Here is an 18,346-nt window from a genome sequence, read left to right on the forward strand (position 1 = left end):
GGAAAATGCTTTGAAAATGCAAAGGAATTTCTTTAAAAAAAATGTTGGAAAGTAAGAGAGAAGAAAATAAAGGAGCTCAGCAACCAGAACAGTGAAAAAAGAAAAAAAGAAACATAAAGAGGGGCCAGTGAAAAGGCTATCCCAATCACATCATCGATTGCATTTCCCATTGAGAGAATTCCCCTTCAAAACATCAACAATTCTCCGTCACAATACATTGCACCTTGGACGATTCTCCGTCATTCATACATTATTGTTGTGCATAACATTTTTATTTAATTGTCCTGGGACCGTCTGATGGTGTGATTGTATTCAGTGCTGCTGCTGCATCTTCTCTTAGGTTAGCTTCTTTACAGCTGTTAGGCCATTTAGATTGGTTTTAAACTTTTTTTTTTTTTTCTCCAAGAAAGAAGGCCAGGAGTCCACAATCCGTTCCTTCCAAGAAAGAAAACAAAATCAATACAAAAGAGAGCCAAATTCAAGACAGCACAGCTGAAACCAAGGTCCAGTTCGAGCCACTTGCATTTGAGGTGTCACTGAGTCTACCAGGAAGTGCCACATGCGATGAGGGGCTCCTGATCTAACCCTGATGACTCCATGGACAGACTTCCCGTACTCTGCGAAGGGATAGCTGTCAGAATGACACCCGAATGAAGTACAGGCGAGTCCCGATCACGAGCTAATTGGGAGCAAGGATTTTGCTCGTTAGCCGAATTCTCATTAAACGTAGTGAAGAACTTATGGGAAAAACAGGGTTAGGGAGGAGGGCCTAAGAGTAACCTCCTCCCAAACCACCAAAACTGACTTTCTGATCATTTTAAGCTGGATTAAGGGGTTAATACAAGAGGGTTTTACCCCTAACAGCATTAGTAATTGGAAGAATAACATATTCAACAGTTTCTGGGCGACAGAGATAGAAAGCCGAGCACGCTTAGCACTGGGAGCACTAGGGGTCGCAATGGAATGCATAGAAGACATGGTGATACAGTAATCCTGGGCACAGAAAAAAAAAGCACGCTTCAAGACCGACCTTGACTGAGCAAGCTTGGCTGGAAGAATGTTTACGAAGATGAGGCAGGAAGAGGCTCGCAGAGCTAGCGTGCGACTTGTTTCCTAGCCGCTGAGGTAAATTTGGTGGACAGCTGCAGCGCGACCCTCGTCTCGATTCTTGTAAGTACAGATTTTTACCTGCTTATTAAACAGGCGGTGGTGCAAATTCCAAGACCTCATATTAGCGAATTCTCATTAAGCGATTGCTCGTTAACTGGGACTTGCCTGTAAAGGTCTGGAAGGAGACAAGGCATTATGACTGACTTGATTATAAATAATACGTACTAGGATGAACATCAGTGTCATATTGGTCCATAGTTTCTAGGCGAGTAGGCCATCTGCAGGTAAGGGGAAGTTCTTTGTAATGTGAAAATCTTCACTAATGGGCTGAGCAGAGTGTGACGTTTGAAGTGTAAGAGTAACCTTACCAACAGTATCTAAGAGATCCCCAGTAACACTGGCCAACTGTTTGGCAGGTGGATGAATGGAAACTCCGTGCACTGTTGTTTGCAGATGATACTGTGTTGTTAAGTGAAGATGAAGGGGAGCTACAAGGCTTGGTGGATGAGTTTGGGAGAGTGTGTAAGAAATGGAATCTAAAGGTGAATGTAGGGAAGAGTAAAGTTGTGGTCTTCGAGAGGAATGAAGTCAGTAAATGTACAGTGAGGTTGGATGTGGAGGAAATGAAAAATGTGAGTACGTTTAAGTACATGGTTAGTGTGATGAGTAAGGTTGGAAGTTTGGAGGGTGAAGTGCTTGAAAGGGTACAAAAAGGAAGAAAGGTTGCTGGTTCCTTGAAAGCAGTGATAAGAAACAGGGAAGTGAGCATGGAAGTGAAAAAGTTACTACATGACAGTACTGTGATATCAACTCTAACATATGGAAGTGAAGATTGGACCTTGTTGGCGGGACAGAGGGCCAAGATTGAGAGCAGTGGAAATTAGTTATTTGAGAGAGCCTGTCGAGTCACAGGGAGAGACAGACTGACAAATGAGGACGTGAAGGAGTGTTGTGGTGTGGATGTGATAGGAAGCATAAGGAGAAACTTATTGAGGTGGTATGGCCACGTGGAGAGGATGGACAGTGAGAGACTGATGAAGAGAGTTTATGTGAGTGAGGTGGAAGGGGGGAGAGGGAGGGGAAAACCAAGGATGAGATGGAGGAATGGATTGGAGAGGTATATGAGAGAGGGGGGTCTGAGCTGGGAGTAGGGCAGTGAAATGATGGGGGACAGGGCAACTTGGAGGCGATTTCTAGCAAATTCGATCTCTGCCTCAGTGTTGTGCTTGTGCACCACTTGTCCTCGACGGAATTCATCTCAGTCATTCTCCCAGTCAGTCCCTCAGTGCAGCCAACACCGTTTGGTTCAAGACAACAAGAGTCGCACTGCATTACGACGTGGTGGTACTAAGTGGTGTGCTGTCCGTCAGCCAACTAATGACATAAGTAATCCATCCTAACAGCAAAAAACCCTCTATGCCTTATATTCTCTCATTTGGAATGTAAGACATAAAAGCAGTGAATATGAAGAGGTACTTTGCATCTTTTGCACATGATTCTGGTCTGCTGGTGACATTTTGCACATTGGGCTTGATTGCATGCTTCATGTACAGTCATTACTCGTTTTATGATGATTCAGTTTACGATTATTCGCTACAACGATAATAGAAAAGCTCCACCTCAAAATTCAGCTTACAATAAATTTGCCACTATAATGATTTTGCCATCGGAAAGCGCCAGGTACAAGCAAGGTGATCATCGCTTGTCTCAGGCAAGATGGCGGCCCCAGCATGCAGGCATAGTTATGGTTCAGGTCCCGCCACCCCTTCAAAGCCCTGTCTTTTCAACTTGTTCATGTGTGCCCCCCTATTATCGACACCTCTCAGCCAAACATCGTACTTCAGTACTGTGGATTTGTGTGCCCAACGGTAAGGTCAGTGCCACTGTAGGCCCCAGTGCTATGGTTGGTGCAGGTATGGGTCCCAGTGCTAAGGTTGGTGCAGGTATGGGCTGGATTCCCCTCCCCCTAACCTGTTCCTGTCTGACTCAGAGGCTGACCACTAGTGCCTGTAAGCACAGGCTGTCCCCCAGCCTCGGGGGGGATGACTTGGAGAAGAGTTGGACCAACACAGGAAGGAGTGAAGGTGGGTTGTTATTTATGGTTCATTCTTAGCTAGGTGACTTTGGGAAGTTGAGTTGACGTAACCCCCCTTTTATAATGGGTTCAATCTCCCGATTTATGATAAAATCGGTATACGATAACCTATGACCTGACGTAACCCCATCATAAAACGAGTAGTGACTGTGTATGACTAGTTATGTCAGCATCAGTTCGTACTTTCTGATGCACTTTTTTTTTTTTTTTCCCCTCCCCTCTACCACTACAGTAAGGTGACTTTGTGGGTGGTGACTGGCAAGTTCCTAAGCAGTCCTGCACAACTGAACACCTAAAGTCACAATACGTCATTTTACTATTACCACATATTTTATGAATCTGCCATTCATTCTGACAAGCTGCATCAATTCCAAGGGCAAATAGAGGATACCACAGTTTCTTTCCTCTAAGTGACACCTTTGATCATCTACAGTGTGATCAAATCAATTCACTCCATCATCATCCGTTATTGCTAGACATTGTTATGAGAATAGTAGCTCCAGTGCCCAGTGTCACCAATAGGTGACGGGCTATATAAATTACAAAATAGCACTGAGGCCAGTTTTCAAATAGTTATATGGATGTTTTGCTATTATTTAGCAACTATTTAGATTGCTCAGCAGACACTGAATCCAATCACTTACCTCTTAATTTTTTTTGCAGCCATTGTGAATATGGTACTGTACTTGAGAATTTGGTGAAAACTCTTCACGACACCCTCCTCTTGCCATAGCTCCACATATAAACAAAGGACCCAGCTGACCATATCAAAGGAAACAAACATGATTCAGCTGCTTAGATAACTGAATATTAATGGCTAAATAATCATTCATTCATTGCCAGACGCCATGTATCCCAAACAGGGTGGCCAAGGGCTTAGAGTTAATTGTTTTACAGGGAGGGGCACTAATCCTCCACCAACCCCACTTGACACGTAGGGAGAACGTTATGCCAACAGCATCTGGTGTTTCCAGGCGGTCACCCATCCAAGTACTAACCAGACCCAACTTCTGTCACCTGCAGTACATGTGACACTGGGCTTTGACAGGGACCAGTGTACAACTCGACTTTTTTATTCATTATATCTTACATACAGGCAAACCCTGATTTACGATACCCCTAGATGCGATACCCTTGAGTAGTGATTGGGGGTAGAAATACCACCCAGCCCCGCATATCGTAGGGCAACCCCTCGGTTTTGCAATGGCTTTTGATTTTTCTTTATCGATTTTGATGTTATTTTAGACTTAAATTTTGTGTTTAGGTTGATTTATAAACTGTTTTTAGATGTAGATTAATGTGTTTTAGGCATAGGTGGAGTGAAGACTGTCAGTTAGGGTACATATTCTTGCGCACCAGACGAGGTACAAAACAGTGTGGACAACTAGGCGACTCAACATAGAATATTTCGTGTTTGACCATTGAATATCGAACCTATCGTGGAATACATAATGATAATTTTATAGAAATATTAATAATTATGAAAGCCTTTAAGAGTACAGTAAATGTTTCATGCATTGATGAAAACTGAGACATCGATATATCATGTGTTTACATTCGGGCTGTTCAAGGAAAATGCTTTGAATATACAAAGGAATTTCTAAATAAATGCTGGAAAATAAGAGAGAAGAAAAAAAAGGAGCTCAGCAACCAGAACAGTAACGAGAAAGCATACAGAGGGGCCGTTGAAAAGGCTCTCCTGATCACATCATCAATCCATAAATCATGTTTACATTTGGGCTGTTCAAGGGAAAATGCTTTGAAAATACAAAGGAATTTTTAAATAAATGTTGAAAAATAAGAGGGAAGAAAATGATGGAGCTCAGCAATGAGAACAGTAACTAAAATGACATAACAACGGACCGTTGAAAAGGCTATCCCGATTGCATCATCGTTTGATAAATCATGTGTTTACATTCGGGCTATTCAAGGGAAAACGCTTTGAAAATACGGAGGAATTTCTAAATAAATGTTTGAAAATAAGAGAGACAAAAATAAAGGAGCTCAGCAGCCAGAACAGTAACTAAAACAATATAAAGAGGGGCCATTGAAAAAGCTCTCCAGATCGCATTCCTCATCAAGAGATTTCCCTGTCAAAACATCAACGATTCTCCATAACAGTTCGCATTTTGGACAGTTCTGGTACTGAGGGTTCGGGGGGCCGGTGCGGTTGCAGCAGTAGCAGTTCAGCAGCAGCAGCCCAGCCCAAGCAGCAGCAGCCATCCCCCCCTCCTCCCCAACCTCGTATCTAATTGGCCTGTTTCACTGACAGGCTTCATCTGCTGGTGTCCCCCCCCCCCCTTTTTATTTTTATTTTTTAATCAAAAACAACAACAACTGATGGTAGGATTGTATACAGTGCTGCTGCTGCTTCTCTACCGAGTTTGAACACAAGTCGGAGATCGCATTCTCCAGTGACCTTGACTGGGTACAAGCGAGAGTGGCACTGGTTTTAGGCCTAGGTTAGTTTCTTTTACTGCTGTTAGGCCATTTAGATTGGCTTTAAACTTTTTTGTGGACTCATTTGGATAGGCTTAGGAATTGGTTGGGGGGGAAGCCCAAGGCTCCAAAATGCATCCCTATACTTTACATGTTAAATCTACCCCAGCATATGATAAGCCACCTAGCGATAGGTTTTTACTTAACCAATTGCTTCGTTAAAGCAGGGTTTGCCTGTATATGCATTCATACTTGTCCTGTAGTTAATTGAATTATATACAGTACATCCTTCCTTTTGTATTCAAATTAACACATGAACCAAGTTAGTGTCAGGCAGAGTGATACTTTTTGATGTCAGGTTTCCTGGTTTGAATAAACAGCTGGTTAGAATTTGGGGAGGATAGAAACTATAGGCAGGTAATTGTTATACTTTGTATAAATTGTATCCCCCCCCCTTCTTTTTTTAACAGTAATTTAGGGTATGTATTTTCTTGTTGAGTAGTCAGAATACAGAATCCTTTTTTTGAAAATTTTTCTAATGGCTTGGATAGTAAATTATGATGGTCATGTCTTATTCAATAATGTTGCAGTATGCACATTGGGAAGTATATTTGTCTTAAAAACTATTGGAACGTAGTTCGTTCTACAAACCTTATTCACAGCAACCTTACCTATGCTTCACTCATACCCATAAAGTTTTGCATCATCTTTAATATTGCATAAAGCAATTGCACAGTTTGGTTAACTCATGCAGCACTTCCAGTTATGTTTGATTTTCACTAGAAATGTCTGAAGGTTTTCATTAGCAGTTTCTTTCAAAATAATCTCATCCATTAAGAAGAAAAAATTCAGTAATGGTACACAGATTCAGCACTGAGTGGCAAAAATGTTCTTGATCTGTCAGGTTGGCCAGAGGCATGGTGGATTCTTGGGAATCTTCCAGCGAGCCCTGTCTCGTGCATCTGCGCACATCTGGTTTGAGCGGTCTGAATCCAAAGATCGATTTGCTGTGGCGCGGCGGCTGAGGGAGCATGTGGAAGACCCAGACAAACTGCCCATCCTTATCTTCCCTGAGGGGACCTGCATCAATAACACCTCTGTCATGCAGTTCAAGAAAGGCACCTTCGAGGTTGGAGGTGTTATATACCCTGTTGCTATTAAGGTCAGTGAATTAGAGTTATATGTATTCTTATGAAACCTGTTCATGTGTGCAGGGAAAGACCTGTACAGTACTGTTCCAAATGCTGTACCTGACAGTAATTTTGTGGGTGCATTATTTACACACACACACACACACACACACACACGAACAGCCGGAGAGGGCAGACGTCCCAGCCATCGCTGCTAACCTTAAGTAGTTTCAGGAATTTTGTCTGTCCTGTCTCCTAAGGTCTTGTTTTAAATTCAAAATAATGAAAGTTAATAGACTACCAAAAATGTAAAGATTTATTGACTAGATTGTACATGAATGTTTGTAGTTTTTTTTTCGGTAACAGCTGTTTTGGTTTTTAACCAACATCAAACATGGCCGAAAATATAAACAATGAGGGACTAGAATTTCAAGGATTTGATGCTAATACCAATGTCATGGACCTGGTTAAAACATTAATTATGAGGATTAGTGAACTTGAAAAGAAAGTAGAGAATCTAGTGATAAAGGATGTGTCAGTAAATACGGAAACTACCATACAGAGTCTGATCCAGTCCAATGAAACAGCCAATGAAGAGATTAGGAATTTGAACCGGGAAAATGTTGAACTGAGGAGGAAACTAGAAGAGAGTACTAATAAAACGGAGAAGGTGAGTAATGTATTAGAAGAACATAAGGCAAAGTGGGCACACGTAGAAGAAGAAGAGAAAGAAGTGGTCAGCTTAAGAGAGATCATCCAGGAAGAAAGGGAAATGAACAAGAAAGAAATGGAAGAAAATGTAGTGAAAATACTGAAGAAAAAAGAGAAAATAGTGAGAGAAACTGTAGAAAGGAACAGATGTGTGGTAGTATTTGGAAACAGGGAAGAGGAAGAAAAGGTTAGGTTCGTAAGACTGGAGAGAGACACGAACCTGGTGAGAGGAATATTAGGCAAGATTGACCCCGAAGGAGACAAGTGGGTAAAAGAAATTGAGGAAGTAAGGAGGATAGGGCCTTACAAGAAAGGGGAAACAAGACCAATGAGAGTCAAGTTTACATCAGAAAGTGTAATAAATGAGATACTTAAAGTTACCTGGAAATTAAGCAAAGAGGTGAGGATGAAAAATATTATAATAAGAAAAGATCTGAATGAAGAAGAAAGAGAAGTTTTAAAATCATTAAAGGAAGAAGTAAAGGAAAAAAATGATAAGAGGACAGAGGAAGAATGTAATACTTTTTCTTGGAGAGTATTGGATATGAAAGTAAGGAAATGGTATTTAAGGAAATAGAAGTGAAGGAAACGAAGGGGGATGGTTGTGAAAGATCAGAAGTTGAGGAAGTGGTACGGACAGAGAGTAGGAGAGAAGAGGGTATTAATAATGTCAAAAATAATTTGAAGGTGATATATACTAATGTTGATGGTTTCATATCGACAAGGATCGAAATTAATGATTTCTTGAGAGAACATGAACCTGATGTCATGTGCTTTGTAGAGACCAAATTAAGAGAAGATATTGATGTTCATTTGGGAGATGGTAAATACAAACTGTGGAGAAAAGACAGAAAAGAAAAAAAGGGAGGAGGAGTGATGATAGCAGTGAAGAACAACATAAATGTAGATACCGTGGAAATGGGAGAAGGCAGGGCTGAAGTTATATATATGAAATTAGAAACTGGAGAGAATGTTAAGAGAGATATGGCGGTAGTGTATGTTCCCCCAAAGACGAGAGCATGGAAGGATGACGGATACCATGAGATGTTGTCAGATATGGCTAGCTACTTGCAAAAAATAATTGAGAAAAGCAATAATATAATTTTGGTGGGTGACTTTAATTGTAAAGAGGTGAACTGGGAGGAATGGTACTCGGGAGGCGGCGAGGATTCGTGGGGCACTATGTTATTAAATATAATAATGAATAATGTGATGACGCAATGGGTCAAAGAAAAGACACGGTTTCGAGGTGAGGACACACCAGCAAGGTTAGATTTACTGTTCACCAAAGAACCCGATGTAATAGAATCATTGGAATATCTCTGTCCTTTGGGAAAAGTGATCACGTGGTCATTGAGTTCCGGATGTTAATAGGAAACGTCGAGCCAAGAGACGAGCTTCATAGACAGGGAAGATACAACTTTGGGAAAGCAAATTTTACAGGATTGAGAAACTTTTTTGAAAATGCGGATTGGAGAAAATTCAGAGAAACAAGAGAGATACAGAGGAAGTGGGATATCTTTCTAGACCTCTATAATTTGGGAGTGGAAAAATTTGTACCAAGAGTAAGAGGGAAAGAAAACAGGAAAAAGGAGTGGTTTAATAGAAGGTGTATGATAGCAAAAAAAGAGAGAGATAAGCTGTGGAACAATTGGAGAAAGAGAGGTAACGACAGAACAAAGGAAGAATATAAAAGAACAAGAAATGAATACACAAGAATACGTAGAGAAGAAGAAAGGAATTTTGAAAAAGGTATAATTGACAAATGCAAGGATGAACCCAAACTGTTTTACAGATTTGTTAATGGCAAACTGAAACAAAAGGAAGGAATCACCAAACTGAAAGTAGAAGGAGAGGTCTTTAAGGATGCGGCAATGCAAGCAGAAATAATGAACAAACGTTTCCAGTCAGTTTTCACTAAAGAAAAGGAGCTTGTGGAAGGGGAGGGAGTGATTAGAAATGTTCCGGTGATGAAAGATATAAAAGTGGAGGTACAGGAAGTGTATAAATTACTGGACACTCAAGACGTAAGGAAAGCCCCAGGACCTGATGGAATTTCTAATTGGGTACTGAAGGAATGCAGAGAACAACTGGCGGATAAAATTCACAGCTTAATTGTATGCTCACCGGAAGAGGGGAAAGTGCCAAAAGAATGGAAGAGGGCAAATGTGGTACCAATTTACAAGGGAGGAAACAGGGAAGAACCCCTGAATTATAGACCAGTGTCTCTAACCAGCATGGTCGCAAAATTGTGTGAGAGAATCCTGAAAGACAGATGGATAAAATATCTGGAAGAGATGAATATTTTGGCTGAATGTCAGTTTGTATTCAGAAGTGGAAGGTCATGTGTTTCTAACTTGTTGAGCTTTTACTCAGAGCGATTGATGTGGTACAGGAGAGAGATGGTTGGGTGGATTGTGTGTACTTAGACTTAGAGAAGGCCTTTGACAAGGTACCTCATAAGAGACTAATGTGGAAACTAGAATATATAGGAGGACTAAAGGGGAAACTTCTGAAATGGATGAGAGACTTTTTGAGAGACAGACAAATGAGGACAGTAATAAAGGATAAGATGTCTGGATGGAGGGAAGTAACAAGTGGAGTCCCTCAAGGCTCAGTGTTGGCGCCAGTAATGTTCCTGATTTAAGTAAATGATATGGTAGATGGAGTGAACAGTTATGCAAGTCTGTTTGCTGATGATGTAAAGATCTTGAGGAAGATAGAGGTTGAGGAGGATTGTAAAATACTGCAGGAGGATTTGGATAGGATACACAATTGGAGCCGGACGTGGGAAATGAAATTTAATGTAAAGAAATGTAAAATATTGGAAATGGGTAAAAGTACCAGGAGACCATCACTGAATTATTTTTTGGGTAATGAATTAAACACAAAAAGGAGAGAAGAGAAAGATTTGGGAGTGCTGGTCCAAGATAGTTTGTCACCAGAAAAGCACATTAACAAGATAGTTGGAGAGACTTATAAACTCTTGACTAACATAAGAGTAGCATTTCATTATATGGATGAGGAAATGATGAAAAAATTGATAGTGGCCATGATCCGCCCCAGGTTAGAATATGCAGCGGTAGTGTGGTCCCCACACAAAAAGAAAGATATAAACAAGATTGAGAGAATACAAAGAACAGCAACCAAGATGGTCCCCAGTCTGACAGACCTGTCATACAGAGAGAGGCTGGAAAAACTGGATTTGCCTTCATTAGAGGAAAGGAGAAAGAGGGGAGACATGATTGCGGTGTTCAGGACCATGGTGGGAGTAGATAAAATTGACAAAGAAGATCTGTTTGTATGGGATAAGAGAGCAACAAGAGGACACGGAATGAAATTGAAAAAGTCAAGCTGCTTGAAGGATATCAAGAAATATAGCTTTCCTTACAGAAGTATAGACTTATGGAATAGTCTGGACAAAGAGATCGTCCAGTCTAAAAACTTAAACGAGTTTAAAGCTAAATTCGACTTATTAAGAAACAGCGACGGAAACCCACGAGCATAGTACATTCCGTGTATATCACAATTAGGTATATTAGGTAAATACTTAAATATTTGGAACGACTTAGACAAAGAGGTGGTGCATGAGAAAAACATTCATGTGTGTAAAGGTAGACTTGATAAATGTGGATATGGAGACAGGACAACACGAGCATTGCTCAATTCCTGTACAGTGGGGCACCAATTTTCGCGCCTAATTGGGTCCAAAAATAATGCGCGAAAGTGGAATTAGCGAAAGTTGGGGCATTGTCTTTATGGCAAAAAGGCTAATTGGTTCCCGGTTATCCTAAAGTAACATCAGATTTTCATTTTCACTTGCAATATAGTACATCAAATCACTATTGTACATTGCATTGTGAGATACAAACAATAAAAACTGTACAGTACACATTATATGAGGAGAAACATACCACAGAGACCAGGTTGAGGTGTTTAATGGATGTTGGGGGTAAGTATCCGAGGCGCGTGGCGGGCTTATTTAGCCACGCCAGACGTATTGGCGCCACCTCTTGCTGCCACGCTACCACTCTCTCTCTCTGCCTCCTCAGATGCAACCTTTCATTTCATTATTATACTGCCGTTTCTTCACTCCAACACGATACTCTCTTTTAGCCTTGGCCTTTCCTCCCGACTTTGAATGTCCCGGCCACTTTTTATCACCACCACTGCCTCCCGGCCCTCCCCCCACACCACCAGGCTCTCCCCCCACACCACCAGGCCCTTTCCCCACACTACCAGGTATAGTAGAGGCCATTGAACCGTGAGAATCCAACACAATGGAGCTAGCACGCTCGTACACAATGGCGGGAATGAGTGGACAGAGTGTTGACATGACGTCATTCAAGATGGCGGTGGGTTGCGGGCGGGCAGTGCAGGAAATTCAAAGTTCAAAATATTGTCCCAAACCCAAAATTTGTGCGCGAAAATCAATTTTTTTCAAGCGAAAGTGGAAGTTAGGGAATATTTGGTGCATGCCGCGAAAGTGGATTCCGCGAATCCTGCTGTAGCGAAAGTTGGTGCACTACTGTATACTACAAATAGGTAAATACACACACAGGGGTGACATGATTGCAGTGTTCAGGGCCATGATGGGAGCAGATAAAATTGACAGGAAATATCTGTTTGTATGGGATGGGAGAGTAACAAGAGGACACGGAATGAAACTGAAAAAGCCAAGTTGCATGAAGGATATCAAGAAATATAGTTTTCCACATTGATGCATAGACCTGTGGAATAGCCTGGACTAAGAGATCATCCAGTCTAAAAACTTATATAAGATCAAAGCAAAATCTGACTTAAGAAACAGAGACGGGACCCCACGAGCATAAATACAGTAATCCCTCCACTGTCCGATGTAATAGAGCCAAAGGCATGTCCAGAAAGTGGTCCCGTCCGGAAAGTGGGCACCTGCCTGCTGGACTGGTACTTGAGGACCCTAACCCAGCCTAACTTTGAAAGCCACCTAAATAATTCCCTACCAGACATGCATAGCACCTATTTAAACCTATTTAAGACCTGTTCACACCAATTATGGACATAAAGCATGAAATAAACAAAAAGGAACCAAAGAATGAGGAATTAGAAGTGACTGTACCTCAGCCAGGGTACTTACAGCACATCTGTGGCCGCCTTTTCTAAGGATTTGGCGGTGGTGAAAATGCTCTTGAAGCACGTACAGTAATCCATTGTTGTACTGCACCTACAGTAATTCTTTCCTCTGTGAGTTGTAATTGTTTAACACTGCACATTGTTAATTGCACCACGCCAGTTTCAACCACCAGTTTGCACTCCACAGTTAATCCTTTGCACTCTCAATTCTAATTTCTTAACACTGCACAACACTGTAAATTCCTGCGTGGTCTGCTGGCGAGGTGTTGTAGTTTATTCACTGTTTATTCACAAAAAACGAGCACGTGTGTCATCCACTGCGATAAGCATCCACTCGCGATGGAAGTTAAGCAGTAACTGTTGGGAGTGTTGGTGATTGGGAAACAGAGTTGCCAGATCGCAACAGCCATTTTACGAAACTCCTCAATTTTCATTACCAAATTTCTATCTATCTATCTATCTATTGCCAGACGCCTCAATCCCGTTTGGGGTGGCCACAAACAAATCGCCTCCAAGTCGCCCTGTCCCCCGCCATTTCACTACCCTGCTCCCAACTCACACCCCCCTCTCTCATATACCTCTCCACCCCATCCCTCCATCTCATCCTCGGTCTCCCCCTCCCTCTTCCACCCTCCACCTCACTCACATACACTCTCTTCGTCAGTCTTTCACACTCCATCCTCTCCACATGGCCAAACCACCTCAGTGTGTTCCTCACAACGCTTCCTATCACATCCACATCAACACCACAAACGCTCCTTTATATCCTCATTCGTCAGCCTGTCTCTCCACGTGACTCCACAAGCTCCTCTTAAATAACTCATTTCCACTGCTCTCACTCTTGACTTGTGTCCTTCCAACAACGTCCAAGCTTCACTTCCGTACGTTAGAGTTGGTATCACAATACTGTCATGTAGTAACTTTTTTACTTCCATGCTCACTTCCCTGTTTCTTATCACTGCTTTCAAGGAACCAGCAACCTTTCTTCCCTGCTGTACCCTTTCAAGCACTTCACCCTCCAAACCTCCATCCTTACTCATCACACTACCCAAATACTTAAACGTACTCACATTTTCCAATTCCTCACCATCCAACCTCGCTATACATTCACTGACTTCACCTCTCTCAAAGACCATCACTTTACTCTTCCCTACATTCACCTTTAGGTTCCGTTTCTTACACACTCTCTCAAACTCATCCACCAAGCCTTGCAGCTCCCCTTCATCTTCACTCAACAACACAGTATCATCTGCAAACAACAGTACAGGGAGTTTCCAAACACTATCCTCTCTCACCAGGGCCACTCCAACATCCACTACCCTACCTTGTACCTCTTTTATTACCCCATCCATGTACAGATTGAACAACCATGGAGACATGACACATCCCTGTTTCAAACCAACTTTCAAAGAGAAAAATTCACTTAGTTCACCATCCACACGCACTGCAGCCTTAGCACCATCATACATACTCTTCACAGCATTCAACAACTTCCCATCTACTCCATATATTCTTAACACTTTCCACAATCCTTGTCTATCCACCCTGTCATATGCTTTCTCCAAATCCATGAAAGCCGCATACAACTTCTTTCCCTTCTCTAGAAACTTTTCCACTAAAGATCTAAGAATGAATATCTGATCTACACAACCTCTTCCCTTCCTAAAGCCTCCTGTTCTTCTCCAACTAATTTCTCTGTTCTTTCTCTAACTCTGTCTATAAGTATCCTACCATACACTTTTCCTATTATACTAAGAAGACAAATGCCCCTATGATTACCACACACTTCTTTTTCCCCTTTTCCTTTGTACAAGGGAATAATTATACCTGACTTCCAATCCTCCGGGGACTCTACCTTCCTCCCAGGCCAATCTGCACATCTTCCACATCCATTCTACTACTATCACTCACCCAAGCTTCAGCATCTCACAACACACACCATCAATTCCTGGGGCTTTCCCGATTTAACTTTCTTCATTGCTTCCACAACCTCTATCCTACTGATTTCTACCTGTCTTCTCACCTCCCTCCTTCTCCCAGCCATTCCCCAGCCACTTATACTCGCATTACTTCCATCCTCTACGTTCAACAATTCCTTAAAGTGTTCTCTCCATCTGCTCACTTTTTCTCCCTTCTCCACTAGTAATCTACCATGTTTATCTTTCACTCCCCTGCTAACTTCACTTCCACCCTGTCTTACTCTTTTCACTTCTTTCCAGAACATTTTCTTACAGTCCCTCCACTTTACACTCAAATTCCTTCCAAATTCCTCATCCACTCTCTTCTTACTCTCTCTTACTAATCTTTTCACCTCTCTCTTCCTTTCCACATATAACTCTCTCTTCTGCCTCTCAACTTCTTCCACGCCCCTATTTCTCATCCATTCATTGTATGCTTTCTTCTTTTGTGCCACAGCCTGTTTCACCTCTTCAGTCCACCACGCTGTTCCTTGCGCCCCCTCCGTCTTCTCTTCCTTCCACACACCACATCACATGCTGCACATATTTCTTCTGTAAATATCTTACACACACCTTCCACGTCTCCCATCTGCTCCAATTCATATTTGCCCAATCGTTCCTCCACTTCTCTCTTATACTCTGCCTTTTTCTCATCCTCTTGTAACCTTTCCACTCTCCTTGCAACTTCTCCTTCCTCTCGTCTGTCCATTCTTCTATTCCTCCATCTTACTTGCATCCTAATTCCTGGCCACCACCAAGTAGTGGTCAGAAAGGCCACTCCCCAACCTCTATAAACTCTTGCATCCAATATACATCTTCGCATCCTTTCATCCACACACACATAATCAATCATTGCCTTCCTTTCATTCAGTTCACCACCCACCCTTCTCATCACTCGCCATGTATACCTGTGGATCATTTTATGCCTGAAGAGGGTATTGGCTATTACCAACACCTCCCAGCACAGATGTCCACTAACGCACTCCCATTCTCATCTATCTCAGCAGGCACACCCCACTCACCAACTATTCCATCCACCTTCACATTACCAACTTTACCATTCATATCACCAATCAAAACACTCTCTCATTCCTTCCAAACTTTTCCATGCACACTTCCACATTTGTCCAGAACTCTTCTCTCACTCTTCTAGCACGATCTTGCGTTGGCGCATACACACACACAATCGCCCACATTTGTATTCCAACTTTCAACTTTACCCACACAATCCTTGACCCAACTGATCCATACTGTCTTATGCTCTTCTTCCATCTTTTACTCACAACTATACACACTCCTTCCTTTGCCCTCTCATTCTCATCTACTCCTGCACATATACCCCATCCATACTCCCATTCTCTCACACTTTCTCCTCTCCATTTTGTTTCAGTTATTCCACATACATCCACTTTCGCATCCTCAAGCACCTGGACAATCTCTCTCTCTTTCACCTCATCATTCGCTCCTCTTACATTCCATGTACACATTACCAAGTCCTTTGTCCGGTCCTGGGTCGTCAACGTTTGGTCAGTCCTTGTCCGAGGCTTCTTGTTTGTTTTTTTAGTTAGTTGTTTTCCGGGGAGGGGCACTAACCCTCCGCCAACCCTTTTAGTCGCCTTTTACGACAAGCAGGGATACTGGGGGAGTATTCTTGAAAACCCCCCTACCCCCAGGGGGGGGTAATAATGTAAGCACTCTCCTTATAATTAATAGCATGTTGATTATTTTCACACTATGTAGGCTAGCAAATTAATCAAAGAGAGCAGATAATCCACCATCTCCATCCTGTGTATCCTAATACATGTGAAAAATCCATTTGGTAATGCATTATTCTGATTCAGTACCAAAGGAATTTTTCATTACCAAGTTGGCCCACATTTGGTAATGAAAAATACCAAATGGCAACCCTGACAGGGGAGGGGGGAGGAAGGAAGGGGTGAAGGGGCCATGTTGTAAACAGCTGTTCGGCGCTGCGCGGCAATTTCAAATTACGGGAGGGGAAAAAAAATAGTTTTTTTGAGGGGGGGATTTTTTTTGTCTTTTTCTGGCCATTTTTGGGATCTGAAAGTCCAGGTCCACAATGTCTGGTAAGTGGGGTGTCCGGAAAGTGGACGTCCGGATACTACAGGGATTACTGTACAACTAGGTAAATACACCACACACACACACACACACACACACACACACACACACACACACACACACACACACACACACACACACACACACACACACACACACACACACATGCACAGTACACACTACATTTCCTTTAAAAAAAAAAAAAAAAAATGTCTAGCTATAACCTTGCCTCGGAGTCCGGGGGGGGAGGGGGGGCATAAATGTCCCCCCCATCCACCTCTCTCCCAGTGACAACTCTTTGAGCTGCCTGGATCCACTATCTGACTCACCTATTCATTTCTGCAACCTTCGTGGCCTTTCCTCTAACTTTCTCTCTGTCGAACACTACCTCTCCTTCTCTAAACCTCACCTTCTCTTCCTTACTGAGACTCTGCTGTCTTATGCAACTGACAGCAGTCCCATTTCTGTGTCCTTCTATTTTCTCTATACTCATTTCAAAGCCAAAGGTGGATGTTGTGTATATGTACACAACGACCTATCTTGCTCTTGTGTTTCAGAACTTGATTCTTCTGAATTCTCTACACTCTGGCGTCAGCTCTCCTGTCATTCTCTGACTAAATATATTTGCTCTGTTTACTTATCTCCTAATTCTACTGACTGTCAAAAATTCTTCGACTGTCTTACTTCTTCGACTGTCTTACTTCTTCGACGGAACACATTCTATCCATTTCTCCTTTCTCTGAAATCTCCATTCTAGGAGATTTCAGTGTTCACCACCACCTTTGGCTCTCTTCTCCTTTCACTGATCCACCTGGTGAACAAGCCTACATCTTTTCTGTCCTTAATGACCTAGAGCAGCTTGTACAGCACCCTACATGTATCCCTGACCGCCTTGGAGAGAGCTCCAACATACTTGACCTCTTCCTTACAACTAATCCTTCTTCTTACACTGTTAATTTTTTCTCTCCACTGGGCTCCTCCGATCATAACCTTGTTACCTTAACCTGTCGTATCGCTCCAGTACGGCCTGTGGACCCTCCAAAGAAATGTCGTCTGTGGCATTTTGGAGCTGTGGATTGGGAGGCCCTCAGGCAGTACTTCTTTGATTTTCCCTGGAATGATTATTGCTTCCATGGCTGGGAGCCATCTGAGTGTGCCTTGCGCATTACGGAGGTTATTTTTTCAGGCATGGAAGCATAATTCCTTTCTCGTATCCTTTGACTAATGCAAGAAAGCCATGGTTTAATCATGCTTGTTCCAATGTTGTCCGCAACAAGGAGAGGGCCTATAAAAGGTACCGGAGCCAACGCACCCCTGAATCACATCTTTTTTATGTTTCTGCCCGGAATCGTGCTAAGTCTGTTCTTCGCTCTGCTAAAAATAATTTCATCCATACCAACTGCCCTCATCTCTCCAACTTGAATTCTTCCCGCTTCTTTTCGCACCTTGCCAAAAACCTTTCTAACAACATTACCTCGTCATCCTTCCCTCCCCTTTTCCACTCTGATGGCTCTGTAGCCATGTCTTCTACTGTTAAAGCAGATCTCTTCGCTTAGACTTTCTCCTCCAATTCAACCTTAAACGATTCTGGTGCTTTTCCTCTATCACTTCCCTCCTCTGACTTCCTCATGGCTGACATTAAAATTTCTTCGGCTGATATATTTTCTGCCATCACAGGCCTCAGTACTAACAAGGCATATGGGCCTGAT

General features: G+C 42.3%; 1 protein-coding gene across 1 annotated transcript in view; it reads left to right on the forward strand.

Annotated features, from left to right (window-relative positions):
* Window positions 1–18,346, forward strand: part of Gpat4 (Glycerol-3-phosphate acyltransferase 4) — a 200,031-nt gene that overhangs the window by 150,348 nt on the left and 31,337 nt on the right. Inside the window, exon 7 of the mRNA XM_080285989.1 lies at window positions 6,549–6,806. Within this exon, the coding sequence (XP_080142115.1) occupies window positions 6,549–6,806 (258 nt within the window). The remainder of the gene's footprint in view (window positions 1–6,548; window positions 6,807–18,346) is intronic.

The sequence above is a fragment of the Coenobita brevimanus genome, chromosome 110 (genome assembly GCF_032717465.1).
Source record: "Coenobita brevimanus isolate Jiangsu-jjx chromosome 110, ASM3271746v2, whole genome shotgun sequence".
Classification (NCBI taxonomy): Eukaryota; Metazoa; Arthropoda; class Malacostraca; order Decapoda; family Coenobitidae; genus Coenobita; species Coenobita brevimanus.